This window comes from Rhea pennata, chromosome 1 (assembly GCF_028389875.1).
Source record: "Rhea pennata isolate bPtePen1 chromosome 1, bPtePen1.pri, whole genome shotgun sequence".
Lineage (NCBI taxonomy): Eukaryota > Metazoa > Chordata > Aves > Rheiformes > Rheidae > Rhea > Rhea pennata.
Genome location: NC_084663.1, coordinates 92,144,096 through 92,163,751, shown reverse-complemented (window position 1 = coordinate 92,163,751; position 19,656 = coordinate 92,144,096). Strand labels below are relative to the sequence as shown.

Here is a 19,656-nt window from a genome sequence, read left to right as displayed (position 1 = left end):
CTGACTGCAGGATAGCCAGGCTAAGGAAGCTCCTTGCTCAGTGTGGGAAGAATTAGCTAGGGTGTGTTCAAGCCTCTGCAGGAATCAGGTCTGTGAGCTTTTTGTCAAGGAAACTGTTAAGAAAGAAGCTACCTGTTGTTAACAGATCGGAGGCCACCAAATGCTCGGGTCCCAAATTGCACAGCTGCAGGTCTTTTCACCAAACTTGAAGCATGGATGGATGCTGTGCAGGAGGCTAAAAGGAGCACAATTTTGTTGTGCGAGGACTTAATATGGTGCCCCTAAGGCTTAAGCAATTAACAGTCCAGTGGTGTCTCCTCTGTGACAAAGGCTCAACCTCAAGAGACCAGGCTAGCTGCAGAAATCACTGACAGGAGCAGGCTTCTAAATCTGTACTTTGTGGGATGAATAAAATGGTATTTTTCTCTCCTTGCCTTCACGCCATGAATTTATAGTGCTATATGGCATTGACACACATATAGACTTGGCTAAGTGCTGGCTGGGCAGCTAGTGGCCAAGGCCAGAAGGCTGCCTGGGAGGCCTATACATCTGCCTCATGGCTGGCATCGTCCCCTCAAAGGGTACAGTGCCCATTCGGGGCTGGGGTTGCATAAGGAGGTGATGAATGTGGGTGGAAGCTGATGTTAGGTCAGAGGCATATGGAAGAGGCCAGTATGGTGGGGGAATATGGGAAAGGGGTAATATGGACTCAGGTTACATGATGCAACACTTGCACTACCCCAAGGCTGCCACAACACGGGGAACCATACCAGAGAGTCTATAATTGAAATGGTAACATGGGCACACTCAGCTCAGGATTTTGAAGTGGACAAGAGCAGAAGATAAGATACCAGCCTAGGCTAGGGTGGAGAAGCCTAAGAGCTTATGTGAGCATGCAGGGTGGACAGGTAAGGCTCTGGGAGAAGGGGGGCTCTGAGGAGAAAAGGCAAGCCCAGATCATGCGTAGGGAAGCAGGGATGCTGGGGGAGAGACAGCTATGGGAGAGTGCATGAGCAGGAGTTTGTGAGTGAGTGCTGTGAGTTTTTTTTTTTTTTTTTTTTTTGGTTGGGGGGGTGGGTTGCAGGCACTAGCTCTCTGGTTCCACTGCATGGCTGCCTCATACAAACTCCCTGGTTTACACATATACTGACAGGCTTGGCTTTTAAATGCCTTCTGCCTCGAAATGGAGGCAGGGCATTTGTTGTGATTAACATCTACCTTGGCTTGCCTCAAATCTGCAGCAGGAGCTCCAGCACCGGCGAGGGCATGTGGGGAAAAGCAGGGCTGAATCCCTTGCTGACTGCACCGCTGGGCAAATGCTCTGCAAATGCTGCCAGGGTCTGAACGGTCACACACCTCTATCCCACGAGGTGGCAGCCAACGGCAAAGAAAAACCAACGGGAAAAGCATCTCAGGGCTTGCTGGACCCAGCGCTACTCCCAGGCAAAGCCCCTTCCCTGGCTGGCTGCTCTGGCAGACAGGGGGAAGGGGTAGCCCTTCTCGCAGCCCTGTGAGATGCCCCCAGCCAGGCAGGACCGACCATGCCGCCAGGGCCTCTGGCAGCTGTGTCTGCCACCAGCAGAAGAGCTGGGAGCCCAGGCAAAGGCCTTAAGGCACCTGCCCCCTGGCAGAGTCTGTCAGTCTGTCTAGGAAGCTACTTAGCCAGAGGCACCAGCCCTCTCTCTCTCTTAGCCCAGATCACAGCCAGATACCAAATCAGCTCAGGCCTATTCAGCAGATCTGCCCATCAATGTCCTCCCCTAGCTGCATGGTATCTGCAAGGTAAGAGCACTGGCTGGCACTAATGCCCAGGCTTAGTGGCTATGGACAACTGGGGGAAAATCCTGGGGTCCTGCAGAGACATGGATACTAGCAAAGCCCCCATGCTAAAGAAGGGATGCCAACTTCTGCATGCTCAGAGCCACTTTTGCCAGAGGCAGCTCAATGTGGCCCTGTTCGTATGGCACAGAACCTGACATCCACCAGTCTGCATCTTTACACAACTACCATGCAGCAGCACCCATCCTATTTTGACTTGCCTTCAGGCTAGCATTCCTCATGAATTGACAGAACTGCTTTTGGGGGTGTGTGGGGGGGAGAGGAGAGGTGAGAGGCAGATATGTCATCTATCTGTGACAGTAGTAAGAAGTAGAAGTTGTATGGGATGGCATAAAGGAACCAGCCACTCTACTTTCCCCGCACAGAGATCCCTCCTTCTGTCCCCTTGCTTCTCCTAGCTCACTTTCGCAGCACTGACCGCACTAGCTGCCTAGGTACGTAGAGATCTGATGACATCTACAAGCATTGGAGCCATACATGATAAGAGTCACAGAGGCTGATCTGCCATGCCACATAACTGTTGCTGAACAAACTAACGAGGCCAGACCCACAAGCAAATCCATTTGGTTGCACAGAGCCAGGCACCCAAATGCTGTAAACAACATGATGGCTGCCACTAGAAATTGAACCTATGGCTTTCAGGATTCGCAAGACAGACCTTTAAAAGGGGTGGTTTGAGCTGTAAGCAAGAAGCACATACATTCCTGCCTCATATCTAAAGGGAAAAATCACCTACTTGCCTAGATAGAAACATCTTATGTGATCCACGTTCACTACTATGGAATCTCCTACTAGTCTTTGGGTCTCTTCATCTGAGGAAAACAAAATGGAGATAGGAAAAGAGAGAGCAGGAGCCTGATTATTCTCTATTCACAGTAACAGGAGCTCAGGACTTGGCATGTCTGCAGCACCAATGGAGGAGAGCCCACAGAGACACTTCAAAGGGCATTGGAAAGCTGCAGGCTCCTTATGTGCTTTGGTGAACCTTCCCTTGGGATCCTGCTAGAGAACGCAAGGAAAACTAAGCATGAGAGGAGAATCAGCCTCCATCAGTTGTTGTTTGAGGATGAGACCAAGAGTAGGCACAGGATAGGTTAAGAGGACTTGTCTGGGATGGGAAGCAGGTGTGATGGTAGCCCAAGTGGAGCTAGAATGCCGTTTTTCAAAGTGCTTTCCACTTTGAGCAGTTCTAGGCTCCATGCTGTTGACAGGCTAACTCTACTTAAAGTGAAGGCTGGAGTCATGTTTCTTGAGCAAAGGAAATGACCAAAAATGAGGGGGGAATGGGATGAAAAGAAAATCACCGAGGAAGAGGGAGCAAGGAAAAGGGGATATGCAACATACAGGTCTCTCTTTCTCATCTCACTCCCCTGGGGCCTGGAGTGGTCTGAGGTTTTGCACGTGCCAGCTCCTCTGCAGGAAGTCATTTTTCTAGTCTGTTGACTCTCTTGCCAGGGCTTCAGAAGATGAAATCTTTATTATCATGAAGGCTTAAATGGAAGGAATACTGTTAATTCCATTTTCAAGGTCATACTTTGAAAGTTATTAATTTCTTTCTTCCAAGGCTTTGCACTCTACTCTGAGGCTTTAGGGATTAGCAGCTTCTACTTACTAGGGTTCATCTGGCTTTTTTTTTTTTTTTTTTTTTTTTTTTTTAACTTCTTTCATTCTCCCTCCCCTTTGGAAAGGATGATGTGATTTGCACTCCCTGTTCTTAATGTTCAAGCTGTTTTGTTCATTACTTGCTTGTACCCCATTTTCACTACCTAAATACCTGCTAATATCTGTGGAGTCTTTACTGGTAGGGGCTCACCTCCTGTAATCAAAATCTGACTCCCCTCCCAGGTTACTGGCAGTAACCTGGCTTTTCTAGAAGCAGAAGTTCCACTGTGTAAACTATGGTGGATGCCTTCTAGCAACTATCCAGTAAGATTAAGGAAATGTCTCTGATGTCTATCAGTCTTAGCACACTGTTTAATGTCTTCCAGAATTTGGTGAGGTTTTGGCACTAAATGTGTATTTTAGCACTAAACAGTCCTTCCCCATGTTTTGGAGCTCATTCATGATGTACTAAATACTCATCTATCATTCCTCATGTCTTAGTTGAGATTCGTTCTGTAATGGACCTCACCCATCCTTTCCTGAGGCCTAAAGACTATCCCTGTGATTGTATTTCTCACTGACTTTCTAAGAAGGTCACAGTTTTCAAAAGACAGCTGCTTACACCAGTTATCCTAGAACTGGTTTATGGTACTGCTATTCTAGAACTGAACTATTATCCTGATCAATGAGTGCTGGTGACTAGAAGACCAAATATGTTTCAAAGTATTTCATTACCAGATCTGTTCTGTAGATACTGGAAAGCTCCAATATTTTCTCACAGCTGAGAAAAAACAGTCTCTCACTCTTCTCATTCTCTGAATAATTGCAGAAGATTTTTTAAAAAACACTGGGTAAACTACTGATACAAATTCAGTTACTTCCAACTCCCTTGTCTTCAAACTATCCATTAAAGGCTCTCATCCTGCAAGCGAAAGATCTGAAAAATACATAGCACAGGCTCACAGGGGACAGCTAAGCTTTTTCTCTCTGTTTACACTTTTGAGGATATGGAAATCCCTCCCCTCTTCAGACCTCAAGCACATGTGTATGGCACTGCTTCCTCTCGGCAGACCAAAGGTGGCAACAGCATACAGTTTGGCTTCTCATTAGGGAACAAACAGCTATGGACAACATAGGCCCTTCTCAACCTGAGCACACACAGCCCTAGGAAGCCAGTTCACTAATCAGAAGCTCTTGAGCCTCTTGAAAAATTAGTATTTTCATCAGCTTTATGTCTGTTTGTTTGTTTACCTGCTTTGTCCCTGCAGTGGTTTTCCATGTGCTTTTCTGGGTATTCAACATGGGATGGGTGGCTGTGAACAGAAATGTAGAAGGATGGTGTCTGGGAAGATGGTCAGTATAGAAGGGGGAGTCAGAGGAGAATGAAATCAGGATGGAGAGTGACCAGCATGCATGAGGTTATGCTGATACCTCTGAAGACCAAGGCCATCTGCTCAGGCTGGCAGCATGCTGGACTGCAATCCAGTCATATTGCTGTCCCTGCCCTTTTTTCCTTCCCTTCTGGTACCTCTACTGCAGGGTTTACCAGAACAGCACTGCAGGATGTGCCTCCTCGCCAACCCCCAAACCTGTCCTCAAGGTATCCTCATGGCCACTGCTCCTCTCAGTGGACCCCTTGCACTGACCCTTACAGAGGCCACCCTTGTGGGGTCAGAAGGCCCCTTGTCCTCATCCCTTGTGGTGCAGGAATGGAATGAACCGCAGGTCATGTTTTAGCCAGCGTTCGACAAAGGCTGCTGTGAACAGTGAGAAATATGATGTCCATGTCATGGGAGCCATATAAACAAGCCCATGTACTTCTTTCAGTGAGTTATAAACGTCATCAGAGAAAAGCTGGGCCCACAGACTGGTTCATGTCTCTAAAAGGGTGTCTAAGCAAATATTACTTTGTGTCATCTGCAGCTCTCATCAAAGTACAGATAGGCAGATTTGTGTTTAACTCCAGAATGTGACTCCTGGTCACTCTAAAGCCTGAAAAGTGGAAGCATGCCTTGAATGGTGGTGTGCTGGTCCAGCTCTGGGTAATGCTGGAGCAGAGTCATAGTGGCTTCCTGCAACCCATTCCCAGACTAATCAATTCAGAAGGGCACAATAACTATTACTTACACAGGAACTGAACTGGCTGTTAGCTGAATGAGTCAGATGCAGTGGAACAGCCACTTCTGTTCATCCTTTACATGCTCTAGAGTGTCCGAAAATTGCTCAGTGAGCGTAGGACGTGTCTCTGAGCAGGGGGTGTGCATACAGTGCTCTGGCCTGTGAGCGTACACACACACCAGTGTGCACACCTAGCTGTGACACCTGCCGTGGAGGCTGCCTGACTGGACCTCACTGAGTGTACACTGGTTACAACCCATCATTGCTGTGGACTGAGCCCTCACCCCATTCTTCCCCTTTCTTCTGCCCTCCCCAAACTGCAACGGGACATGCAGGTGATGGTGAGGAAAGGATAAGTGCAATTCCCCTTTGCTCCCTGTGTGCATAGGCCTCTCCCTTTTGCTGGGGAGCTCTGCTGAGAGGCCTTCTCACGCATGGCAGGGCAACCTTGCCAGGAGAACTTGGCTTTTTCTGCAAGCTTGATTTCTATGGAACGGTTGTTTCTTTTTCCTGTGCCCCCCCTCCCTCCCAAATCCCACACCTCCCTTCTCCCAGTTGTTTTTGTTTTTAGAGAGAGCACTTAGACAGCTGTATTAATCATGCAAGCCCAGCCATGTGTAATGCGCTTTATCAACAGCAGAGCAGGCATTGAATGGCAACCGGTTCACAAGCAGGCCCGGTGCAACGCCTGAGCCGGGAAGATAAACCTGCCGCTTCCCAAACCGACTTACCGTCATGGGTTAGTGAATGGAGAGACTGCTCACTTGGGACAATAACCAGAGGGAAATGCCAATCTGTTAGGCAAATTCTTGAGCGGTTTTCAGTGGAAATGTAAAAAAAAAAGGAAGAGGAGGAAGGTGGGAATTACTCTTTGGCCATTTTCTTTCAAGGAAGAGAATTTTTTTATGTGTGTTTAAGGATTAAATCAAGGAAACAGTGGCTTTCTTCACCTTTCTCCTTGCTGCCCTCCAACCTTGACTTCCAGTTAGCTGTGCTGGCATCTATGCAAGGAAAATCAGAATAGTGAGAGGGAGAGAGCAAGGATTTAGGTACATTTCCTGTGCAGTGGGTACTAGCTCCTCTTGAAAGAGGAAGTTCAGCTGGTGGCTTCAGAAGCTCATTCAACATACAGATGTTATCAAGTTATATGCATCCTCCAGGCTGGGATATCTGGCTCAGGAGGGCTATCGTCTGCATGAGCACTGCTCTGCAGGGAAATCTGTCCATGCTCCTGCTCTGACGCTATTGGTGTCCCTGCCTGACAACCAATTTTCCGTGGCAGTTGCTCCTCCATGAGTTTGTTACTAATCTCTTCAGTGCAGTTGGGTGCACTCTCCCCCACCTGGTTTCACTCAACCTTCACTCTCCTACCAGGTGGCTGAGTCCAGACCTCTATCTTGCAGTGCTGTCCTGTGTGCTGCAACCTTGAAATGTCTTTGCTATCCCAGTGCAAGGGCCGAGGTCTAAAGAATATCTTTTTGGGACATCCAGTCTCAGTTCTTACCCTCTGTTTGCACTCTTCCTCACTCACTGGATTCTCCACAGCATTGCTACTGGAGAGGGTTATGCAAATATATGCACTCCATGGCTTATTTTGGAACAAATCATTCTCAATTAAAATTAATGAACAAAAAGTACAGAAACAGACGAAGCAATAAAGCCATCCCTCTCTCTGCTTCTCTCTCTCCCTATCTTTCTCTCTCTTTTTCTTGTAAGAAAGCTCAATTCTTTTCTCTTGGATTTTTTTGTAGGAAGAAGCAGACAGTTTTTTTTATTTTTTATTTTTTAACAGTGTCAGCAAACAGAAACTGTCTGTTGCTATCCAAAAATACTAAGCAATGTTAGTAGCTGTAGAAACAGAAATAATTCTTGGCATTTCTCTTTTCTGTAAGGTGTTTCCAGTTGAAAACCAACAAATCCCCATTACCCTTTATGGAAGACACTATCATTACCTCTGGCTTTGATTTTATTCAGTTTTAACCACACGGTCAAAATAAGATAAAATGTCAAGACTTGCTCAATACCTATCATGGAGCAAGAAGCAAACAACATGGTCTGCCTTCCTCTTCATTCTGTTTTATCCTTCTTTTTGCCTTGGCCTGAAATTCCAGCAAGCTTAGCACCCAACATGATCCCAGCCTCCAGTCTCTGCCATCTCTGGCAGAGATGGATGCTCACCCTGAGCAAGAAGAGAGGCTTGGTCTGGCTGAGTGTCCACCCTGCAGAGCTATGCCCTTGTGCACTCACCAAATAAAGAATGAGCTTTTTGGAAAATCTGGCTGGATACCATCAGCAGGCAGCAAGGTGAGCCTTGAGCTGTGCTTTCGGTTCAGAGCGATGGGCATTATAACTGAGCTCTGCCACAAATGCTGATGCCCAAAGATCAGCCAACATTTAGGGAAGAGAGGGGCAAGCTCTCCCTAAGTAATCAAGTACACATCCCTATACAGTAAGGAGTACAACTGAACTATGGCTCCTGAACGCCTGAGAATTTAAGGAAATACCTGACACACAAATGGCTCCAAAAGGGCACTCCTATACTTGGTCTCCACAGCCATTATTTTTGTCTGCTCGTTATTTCTGTGTCAGGATTGTAGTAGGACAAATTTGGACTTTTTGGCCTGTTTATGTGACAGCTTCCTCAGCTCTACCAAATAATGAATTGTTTTAAAAGCTGTGAAGGCTTGGGTTTTCACTGACCCTTTCCTGGACTCTCTCTGAGAAAGCAAATTTTGGTCTCAGCGGGGAGAGAGAGGATTTCAGAGATGGATTGGTTCCTTAACTGGTCACATTGCACTGAGATGAATGGTTTCTGTGGACTGTTCCAATGTTACTTGCTAGTCAGGAAGCCCTCTCCTATGTTAACCCTTTACAGTCTGATGTATTTCCCCAAGTTTCTTTCTTAAGTTTCAAAATATTCAGATGTTTACCTTTTGCCCAAACAGAACTAGCTCACAGGAGAGCATTCTGCAGAGCAGGACCGGTAAGGACATGCATGTGAGGCAGCGTAAGGGGAGCAGGGATGGGTGGAGGTGATCACTGCAACAGACGAATGCTCTATTCTCGCAACTAGGACCTCTGTGGGGAGGGAAGCGGGGAAGAGGACTGAGAGGGTATTACAAAAAAGATGCTGTGTTTTCCACTCTGGTCATCAGACCCAAATAAACATCTCTTTCCTCCCTTCCCCCAGCTCCCACCCCCCTGATGAAGGCATTAGTGACAATACAGGTTACAGCTAAATGAAGACTAGCTACAGTCTACAGTCCATCCAGGGTCATTCTCCGATCAGTATGCCTTTTGGCAGAAAGACAGGACTGCTCATTTTCCTTTTCCCACCTCCTCCGCCAATTACTTACACATTACTGCTAAAAATCTTGTTATCCTGCTGATGACTGTAACTGGACTTTGTCTGACCAGGTCCCAAAGATCTGCTTGCATGCTTGAGGTCCTTGCAAGTTACTCCAGGTGGTTCTGGATGCTGCCACTCACTGGGATACAAAGCATTTCCTGGCAGAGCTCCCGATGTGTTCAAGCTAGCCATACATCAATCTGAGAAAGCCATTGATTAATCTGTGGTAAACCCTGGTCACAAAACTCCTGCCAGGAAGACCTATGGGTTTTGAAACTTGTCTGTCTGGCTAAGTCATTTCCATGTGGATGTGGACACTTGGTCCTAATCATGTGAGAGTCTCTGTTCAAAGGGCTGAGGGAGAGGATTGACAGAGGACTGAGATGGAGGTAGTGCCATAACCGCGACGGATGCCTTTGAGGCTAAACAGAGATCCCACTGGCCCTGACCATGGCAGGTGTTCTGAGGAATGTGCAAATTCTCCCCTTTCAGAGGAAAATATTTTGAAAAACACTTGATGATGCAGTAAGGTCCCCATCACGACAGCCTGATGTTGTGTCCTCTCATTAAAATGTGATGTTACAATGCAGGCATTTCAGGGCATTTTGAATGCCCTGCTGCCAAATCAAGAAAGCTGGAACATTTACCAGGTACAACTATGCAGAGCTGAGAGGTGAATCAGCTGGAGTCCACCAGCCTTCTAGGAAACAGCCTCATCAAATTCAAGTCCCATATATTTACTAGAACAGGCTTATTCTGAGTCCCTAGCCTGCCTGAAAGCAAGATGTTTCCACAGCATCTAGCTAATGATAGCAATGTTTATCGTGAGTATAGTGCTCTTCATCTCCAAACACCTTCTTTTTAAAATTAATGCTCAAAATCCTGCAGGGCAGGAAAGTGTTATGGAGGCTTTAGAAAAATGAAATTGAGGCAGGAAGAGGAAGCAGAACATGATTCTGATCACCGAGGAGAGGCTTGTTTAAGAGCTGAGGACTCCATCCCAGAACATAAACTCATTGGGGGAAAAAGGTTAAACAAGAAAACTTTAGGCTTAAGGTTTCTCTGAAGACGAGCAGCAAAGGAAAAGCAAACTTTGAGATAAGTGCCAATATCTGTGCTGAATGCCCACACTCAGGAAGCTGCTAGGGGCTTTCAGAAAACAAATGAGGCCTGAGGTATTTAAATTCTACTTTTCCCCTTTGCAAATCCTCTTAGCATGTCCTGGTTCACTGGAGATATCCCAGCATTTGGCGCCACAAATTCCTGAAGACTCCTTGCACAAGTCATGTCACACTGGGATGTTTGTGGAGACGCTCTCAGGAGAATAAGGAGCAGCAAAATGAAAAAAAATAAACAACTTCAAAGGCAGAGGGGAGAGTATTTTAAAGGATTGACTAAAGCTCTGCAGGATGGCCCTGGCAGCCTGATTAGGAAGGGCATTTGGTATGGAAATCTGGGCCTTGCTCACTTGTAGTTTTTGCTTTATCATTTACCTTAATGGGCTAATAACTCAAAACCAACTGTAAACAGAGCTGGCTATGAAAAAAATGAACATTGCCTGTCTGTGGAATTTAAGGATATATAATAAAAATAATCATAAAAAGAAAGAGCCCTGGGTTTTCCATCAGACAAAATTATTTGCCATTGGAAATTTTGCTTAAAAAGAACAACCAGACTAGGAAAACTCCTCAAAATCTTACATCCCAAACCACCTCAGCAACTTTAATTTCCTATCCAGGCACAAGTTTCATTTGCAGTACATACGATAATGGTGTTTAATTGGATTTATTTTTCCACGCTAGGTTCCTAATGGCCTACTTTACTCCTTTTCTCAGCTCTTTGAATGTTATTTACAAATCACTCTCTGGGATTTAATTTTAATGGTAGCTTGATTCCTTTTTTTTTCTCCTTTTTTTTTAGGTACTTTTCTTTAATTGTATTTGCAGATTTGCCTTTTAAATAGGCAATTGTGGCTACATCCTGAGCCTGAATAAGTTGCCAAGAGCAGAACTTCATTTAAAAATGCAGAGTAGTGTAATGGAGCTGATGTAACACCCAGCATTTATTGTTCTTTTCATGGGAGTACCTGCAGGTGCTACACTTGGGCAGGTGCCCTTTTGCAAAACAATCTAGGTTCATAATGACACTCTACCTCAAAGCTCTGTGCAGGCATTAACTATATAGGACTCAGAACAACCCCGTGAATATCAGTATTTTCATCATATGGTGGTAAAATAAAGATATGAAGGATCTCTAAGCAACCATTTTTTAAGTGACTAAGGGGACTTATTGCTTTATTGTTGGTTTAGTTTCAAACACTTGCCAATAGCCTCATTTCTGGAACTGTGGAGTCTCCGGGCTCTTCCAGGATCTCAAGGTCACATCAAAACTCCAAATCTCATGCAAGTCCACGCTATACTGCCTTGACCCGAGACATAGGGCAGCATGTGGCAGAGACATGAAAAACACTCAAGACTTCCAATTCCATTTTTGCCTTCATATCACCTCTCTTTGGAATAAACCAGTCAGTAGCATCTCAGCATCTTACGTGCTTTTACCTCGCGTTTCTTTTCAGACTCAGTCCCTCAAATGCAGTACTGTGTGACAGCCAGATCTGGGTGTATTTGATAGAAGAATGAGAGGACAAGGTGTTTCACTGTGAAAAGTTTGCACAGCTAGAGTGAAAATCTCTTAGTAGTAATTTAATTTTTAGCTGCTCACTTGTTCCCTCCACCATCTCTGCAAGATTTCAGGTCTGCTTATGCTTTTCATCCAAATCAGAACATACAAGCAAAGATAGCTTAGGACTGGAATACATATTTGGAGTGTGTCTGATGACAAATTGAACCTCGCTGAAGATTGTCCAGAACTGGATGAGGCACAATATCAGAGGCTCAAAGCTTGGCTAAAGGTTGTTCCTGTTCAGCTGATTGGTTTTGTGGAATGGGAGGGGTAAGGAGAGGGATGAGGAAGGTGAGCAGAAGGGAGCAAATAACATGCAGAAGAGAAGGGATAGCCCTTATTTTCCTGCATTTCTGAGCCGTTTTGCCCATCTCTAGCTCTTAGCATTTATCAGGATGATGGAGAATGACCCGGCTAGAGAGCTACTTTGACACAAAACATATACTGACCTGGAAAAGGATTGGGGAGTGTGGGTAAAACTCGCTCTAAGGGGGGAAAAAAAACAATAAGCAACATGCAGGAGAAAAGGACGAGCCAGTTTTCACACTAAGCAAGCCGCAGTTACAAACCTGATGGAACTGTCCATCCTCAAAGCAGATGAACTAGAGTAGATTTCCTATACAGAGCATTTCACTAGCAACACACCTAATACACATCAACATCCTCTGGGACTGGGAGTCAGACAGAACTCATTTGAAGAACTAAAAAATTAATACCAACACAAGCACTTGTGGTGAAGCCAGTTGGAGCTGATAGCCCACATCATCCCTCTAGCTTTCAAAGAGCACAGGGAACTCATGTCATCACCCTACAGCTCCTCTCAGCTATGCCTTCTGCTGGAAGCTAGCCTTTGGCAGAGAAATGAATTGTGGAAGTCCTCCACCTCTAGCTACTGCTTCCACTGAACCTCCTCCACAATGGATTTTTTGTGAGAGACAGGTCCCTTGAAGATGTTAGCATGGGAATATTCACCCAGCTGAATCCTCATGGGCTGTGTGTTTAAGCCTTTATCTTCCTACAGGAACACAGTTTTTGCAGACCCATTAGCCTTTAGTTGTGTGCAGAATCTGCTATCTTGATTGTATGTTTTTAACAGTGCATCCTTGTCATACATCACAGCAGGAAATTGCTACTGGCTTCATACTTTGCTTTTTCCATGCCAGGATCTCAAAGTATTGCACAGACACTGAGTGAAACTAGGAATCAGAGACCCCAGTCTGAGGTAAAAGGTAGTGTTAATCCCATTTTACAGATAGTGCAATTAATTAACAGAGCAAAGAAGCAATTTGCCCAGGGTCAAATGCTGAACCACACAACCAAGACCAATTGCACAACCAGGAGCAGAATGAAGAATACAAGCCCCTCCTGGACCTGTCTCTAATCAGTGAGTTTCCCTTCATTACCTTCGGAGCTTGCTGGACACTCTGTCCTGACTGAGACAAATTCCTGCTCAGGGACTGGCCATTAGATAGTCAGTATAGCTGTATAGAGATGCTATTAAGCAAAAGCTGATAGGCCTGGAGCAATGAGTTGCCTCCTGGCTTACCTGTGGAAATGGTGCTAAGATTACCATTGATGGAGACAGTGCTTGGCAGGTTGCATCGGTAGTCAACTATTATTCTCTGGTCAACCCAGTCCTAACTATTTGGAGACCAATGCTCTTTATATAGCACCCTTGCTGCAAGGAGCTGCTTTTTTGACTAGCTGGAGCCCATGGGGACACAGCAGGTCAATCTCGTCCCTGTGTCCCTGTGACAATGGCAGCTCTCCAGCCCTCATGGGGCTAATAGAGCTGTTTGAATCCTCAGCAGGCACAGGGGAGATTGTCTCTTGCTAGAAAATACACAGCCAGCCTGGATCTCTATGTTTATGTAGCAACAGGGGACTATTGTTCTGTGAAAGCAGGCTGTTGTGCTGACATGACTTCCTTGTTATTTAGTTTGGTTAAATAACTCAACTCCCCTTTACCTTCTTCCTGCACAGCAGGCTGCAGACTACATAGCATAAGCAGTTAAAGCAAAACACTACGGCCTCATTATCATGCTGCTTTCTATTCAAGGACTCTACCTCTGTTCCTCTAGCCTGCTGAGTGCTGCTTTTATTGCTCCACCCAGGCTCATTAGCAGTGTCTCAGCCTTGCCCCATCTGGCTGTCACCCTAACCACCTTCTCTCCTCTCCTGTGTCTCCCCATTATTAACAGCCCCTGAGAAAACCTGGAGTTTGCACTGTGAGCCTTGCATTTCAGTCACAGTTAAGCTTCAAACCCTGGCAGCAACCATCATAAACACATATTCATCTACAACAAAGCATGGGCAGAGAGTTAAGAGAAGTGGGGTAAGTATGTGCACAGAGCCGGCACTCATGCTGGGGCACGGCCAAATAATGACATTAGAGGCAAGCACCAACTCTTCTTAAGAGTGCGTTTGTTGCTGAGATTGTAACTGCTGGACTAAAATGATAACTCTATCTGAAGCCTCTTGAGGAGACAGTGGTGGGCTCCTGCCTGTTGCTGCTTCTAATCAGCATGGGCCTTTCCAGCTGCTGCTTCAACTCCAGATTTCCTTACTCACTGAAAGGTGCAGAGGATGCAAGCTGTAGAGGATGTGGCACGGGATGCTGGTCTCCTAAAATTGCGACAGTTTAGCCAGCAGCAGTGCATGAAGATGTGCAGCACTGCCGTGTTGTCTCCTGTTTTATCCTCAGAGATGACCTAGCTCTGCAGGAAACAGAATTTTGGAACTATTTCGGAACAGCTTTCATTTCTTTTCTCTACCTTGCTGGAATACACTAGGTGTTGTCTGCACTTCTGTGTGCCTGTGTATATGCGTGTGCTTGCTTATAGCATTGCACAGATGTGTGCATACAAAATTCATGCACATGTAAATCTATGTATGTATATGCTTGTATGGCAGATATGTATCTGGTGTGTACATACACATAGTTATACTTTGATGTAGCATGGATTGAGATATAAATTTTGGCTTTGCTCCTAATGTTTCCCATAGCATTCTGTTAGTTAAGTGTAATGAAAAGAAAAAAAGTTCCTTCCCTCATAATACACTCAAGAAAAAAACTTTCCTTTTTTTTTTGGCACTGTCCTTTATCTCTGTTGTTCTGTGATGGCAGCCCTGGCTGAAGCCAAGGCTCTCCATTGGACAACTTTCAGAGAGGTTCTCTCTCCCAGGAATGTTATTGCCCTTTTCCTAGGTCTCAGAGTATCTTCTGCTTGCGAGGATTACAAACCACGTTCCTAGCCTGCTACACAGCTGAACCAATGGCTCACTGATGCTGAAAAACATGGTCCTGCCTTCCAACTCCTGATATCCAGATGTGTGGTATGGTGCCCTCTCTTGCATGGGCTCTGGTGTTTGGTCAGCCCTTCCTTTGACTCTTTCAGCTCACTAAAACAAAAGAAAACTTTTGGGGTTATTTTGGAGGTTGGGGAGCTTGGTTCTGTTTTTGCTGGTCTAGCTTGTTGAAGTGGCTCAGTGGGTCATCACTAAGTGCCAAAGTAAGGGAAGCAACAACAGCATGTGGCAGAGAGCAGGTTGAGCATATGAAATGTGGATGAAGGGATGACAGCAGGCTATTAGATCAGTTGTATCATCGAACAGTACCTGCATACCCTTTCTGCAAACACGTTCCTGGTCACTGTTGGAGACTAGATCCTGGGCAAGACAGACCACTCTTCTGACACAGTATGGCTATTTGTATGTTGCTATAAACTCAGTCTCCAGGAGTGAGGGCTATAAAGCTCTCCAACTACAGCAGGCAGTACTGCTGCAGCATCCCTTAACAAAGATCACGAGCCATCTAATCGTTCAGCTCTGGGGGGCTGCTTTTGTATTTTAATGCATCTTCTGTCTATGGCATAGAGATCTAAGAAACTCAAACTGTCTGAGAGTTTCTCAGTGATAGCAGAGATTTCCTGGAAGTCACCTACTTTTCCCTATTGCTAAACTGTTCTTTTGTATAATTTTGCTAGCTCCCCTCTTGCTCTTCACCTAAGGCACAGATGCCAGTACTTCATCACTAAGTCTCTAGTTGTCTCTTCACTACTGGCTGCCATTTTTGTACTGCAATGGGATACTGAGGAACCAATGTTGTGTCTGCCTCCCCAGTGGGATGTTGCCTACAATAAGCTTGTTCTCTATTTAGAAAAGAAATAAAATTCCTCCCTGCTGATTCAGTCCACTTGATTCCAAGGAAGAAAAATCACTCAAAGTATTTGAGTATTTGCTGTACCTTGCAAAAGCTTGGCACTGCTTTTTCCTCCTGCCTGGGTGTGTGGCTGGGAGCGTGCATTGTCTGCTACTTCAGCTGTTGTGCGATCTGTAAAGCACTTTTTTTTCCAGCGGGGCTCATAGTTTTTTTGGGCTACTTCCTTCATAAGACTTGACTCCTTTCACTCATCTCCTCCCTGATTTTTTTAACCTCAGAAATAGCAACTCTAGTCTGCCTGAGGTTTTTTATTCTCTCTTTCTCTCTTCCACACTAACTAAAAGGAGAACAGAGATTTCCTGAAACAATATTTATAATGGCTTTCTCTCTCTGCATGTTGAACAGTGAAGAAACTGCATTTAACTAAGCAACAAAAAATAAAAGCTAGAAACAATACGACAAAAATCTGCAAATCTCTCTCAGCTCCTGAACCTCCATCTTGACTCTTCTGATGTTGCTATTTCACAAGTTCTCTAGTGTTTTCCAGCATAAACAGGACTTCAATGATAAACAAAACCCAACAACTTGAAAGAAGGAAAGCTTTCTTCATACAGATCAGAAGGAGGCCTAAAATAGCATCACTCACTTTATTTCCTTGTAGTAAGTCATCTTTAACAGTTGCCATGTTTCCCCCAGAATAGGTAATGGTAACTTCACAAGATCTCCCTGGGGTCTCTTGCCACTGATGCTACAATCATGGCTAAATCATTTCTTCACTCTGTTTCTTAGTTTACTACTGCAAAATGGTGCTAATAACACTCACCCATTTCCAAATAACTTGTGATGTTAAAATATTCACTGCTAGCAAATCCTTTGAGATCCTTAGAGGTGAAGTACTGAAGTCATGCAAAGTGCTTTTCTAGCAAAACCAACACCCTATCTAAAATCACATGCACATACATACATTATAGAGTTTCATCTTATATTCTGTTTCAGTGATGCATTTCAGCTCATTTGTGTAAGACCAACCAATAGAGAGGTCCAAATTTAGAATTTAGCCACAAATAATGGGTTCTAAACTTAGCAATATTATTAATATCAGCAAGAACAAATCTGCAGTATTTGAAAACTGTGTTCCAAATTGCTGCCTGAGGATTTTATTTGAATCTCATGACAGTCACAAGACCAGGATGAGAAAGACATTCAAAGTAGAAATTTGCCTTGTTTGTATGCCTCAGTGCTATAGGAAATCAAAGATATCCTATTTTATGATAATATCCTTATCTATCATTTAGGGGAAAAAAACAAACCTTCCATGGAATACACCTCAATTTTGCAAAGATTCAAAGCACAATGAAATAAATCCAGAGGTGGTAGACACAGAATACCAGTGGATTTGTCCTTCTGCACAATGTCCATTTAAAAAAACAAAACCAAAAGCAACTGTTTCCCGGATGCTATGAGTACTCTAAACACAGACAACAGAAACTAGACTAAACTGCCTCTCAGAATAAGACTGCTTTGCACATCTTATCTTTTGTTCTGTTTATAAAGGTCATGGCCTGGGTGTTTTAATTCAGTTTGGGGTTGTCACAGGAATACAGGCCCCACTCACTCCTGTGTCTGCAGGACCATTCCAGTGGCTCATTCTGTTGCAGCCTATTTCTGCAGGCAATAACACTGTGCCGTCAAAGTTGAGCCCAGGTTTTAGACTTGGAGCCCAGAACTAGGTTTTGAAAACTCCACAGTTTATATGGGTGTGTGTGGGAGGCGAGGGGTTGGGGCTATATTTACAGTCAGGTTTGAATCAGCAGCAAAATTCAGAACTAGTAAGCAATTCTGTTCTGGAGTTTGGTCTAGCCCCAACTTCTGTTTGTTAAAGTTTACTGCAATAAACTCAATAAATGGATGGCAGTAGATTGAGATGAAAGGAATTTTATTCCATATTTCATCTGCTGATTATGTTTTCCCAATGTTCCTTATGTCCCTTTAAATCATTCTATCTTTTCCCACATTTGCAGGTTTTTTTTTTCTCCTTCAATCTTCTCTCATTTTCAAACTCATTTCTTTTTCTTGACTCTCCCTTTTTCTGCCCAGGCTCGGGGACTAGTTCTCTCCATCTCTCTGAATCACTTGTCATTTCTCAGCTGTCACGGACCCTCCAAACCCTAGCCTTCTGTCTCCTTACTAAAGGGGCTGTCACTCTAAAGAGATTTTTGTTTCCAGCTTTAAAACAATTTTTTATTATTTTAACAATATTTGACTTCAGCAGAAAAAGTCAATCAAAGGGCTTGACTGTAAACATTTAAATTTGGCTGGGTTTGTGATTTGCTGTGGCTATGAACATGCAAGTACCTCAAGCACAGTGTTGAAAGTCAGGTCTGGGCTGGGGGTTTGGGGGGGAGGGGTTTTGGAAAGCAGATGTTTTCCTGAGTTCTGGGTCATAGTGTCAGTGTGCACTTACTACACAGCCTGGTCTTTGTGAGAGCGACCTGGACATCCCTTCACCCTCTCCCATACTTACTGTAAAGGTATAGGCTGGCATTTGTGACTCCCAGCTTGTTGGCAGCCACGCAGGTGTAGTTCCCATAGTGTTCTTCAGTGACATTGGCTACCACCAGCAGAGACTGGCTCCCTGTGCTCTTTATCTCCAGACCATTGGCGCTGTTTATCCTGGAAAGACAGCAGAAGAGATGAGCAGTGCAATGGCAGTTATACTGGGGAGGAAATCACTGCCCAGAAGGTGGTAAATGAAAATAGTTCAGACCAGCTGATGGGTGAGGATGGGGAGAGGCAGGAAGGAGAGGTGAGAAGAAGGAGGACAAAGAAGAAAACCATTGAAGGAAAACAAAAGGTGGGAATGAATGAAAGAAAGAGTGCAGTAGAGGGAAATACCACTGTTACCAGTGGAGAAGCCAGGTGGGGAGAAAAGCTAGAGGAAAGAGAGGAGCCCTTTACCTAGCACTAGCTGACACTTGGAAATGCAGTGGTCAGCTGGGGGCTAGCCTGCACTTGAAGAAAAGGCTTTTAGTAGAAGACACTAATAATGTGTTCTAATGAATGCATATAGAAAAGCCAAGTCACCTCTGAGCCTGTGCACATGGGTCAGCTTGGAAAATAGGTTAATAAAACCACCCTTTCAAGGCAAGGTAGTTCCTCAGGTATAAAGGACAGATCTTGTTTCTCATATTTGGCTCATATGGACATCCAGGTGGCTCAGGTCACATGAGTGGGAGAAGCTTACATTTCAGCAGCACCTAACCCTGGATGAAGGCAGCTAGCGTGGTGTTACCTAGTTGGAGACTTAACACTGCTTATTTTTGCATTTTTATTATGAGCTATTTAATGCACGAACTTTGTTAGGAAGAAAGCACTTTTGATGTCTTAATTGTGTGTTGGCCCATTATTGACCCTCAGCGTTTCCTTCAGTGTCCTGGTTCAGAGCAGAATTGCCTCCTTCAGCCCTGGACATGTTGAAATTGACTAAGCCGAGGGGACAATCATGATTTGTGTGATTTGTGGAGAGTAGTTTATTTTAGAAGAAGATTTGAGGAGGACAAGAAGTGATTCTCTAAGGATTCCCTATTGCACAGACTAAAAAGAAAAGAACGGAAATGGTCTTACCTGGTGTCATCTCTGTACCACTCAAAATCAGGTGTGGGCACTGCTGACGCCTCGCACCGCAGTAAGGCTTGTCGTCCTGTAGCCGCTTCATTGCTCTTGGACTCTGTGATAGTGGGAGGGTCTGCAGAGAAGAAATGCTTATTCATTTCACGCATTTGCAGGTGGAAGGAAACAGTGAAACTAATTCTGGGCTGGCTTTCTCATGTGAACCATTTGGGCTGATGGAAGCCCACAGTTGCTGCTTTCTATGGTTTATTCTCCCCTCTGCTTTTAGAGCATA

At 44.8% G+C, this 19,656-nt stretch overlaps 1 protein-coding gene across 3 annotated transcripts in view; it reads right to left on the bottom strand.

Annotated features, from left to right (window-relative positions):
• Nucleotides 1–19,656, bottom strand: part of LSAMP (limbic system associated membrane protein) — a 1,028,143-nt gene that overhangs the window by 8,428 nt on the left and 1,000,059 nt on the right. For 2 of the 3 annotated variants that reach the window (XM_062571880.1, XM_062571871.1), the window contains 2 exons: nt 19,377–19,497; nt 18,277–18,425 (listed from right to left, as the gene is read on the bottom strand). In XM_062571880.1, coding sequence (XP_062427864.1) covers nt 18,277–18,425; nt 19,377–19,497 — 270 coding nt within the window. Of the gene's footprint in view, nt 1–6,337; nt 6,368–6,509; nt 6,561–18,276; nt 18,426–19,376; nt 19,498–19,656 lie in introns of those variants that run through there. The other variant, XM_062571889.1, reaches the window with a different exon arrangement.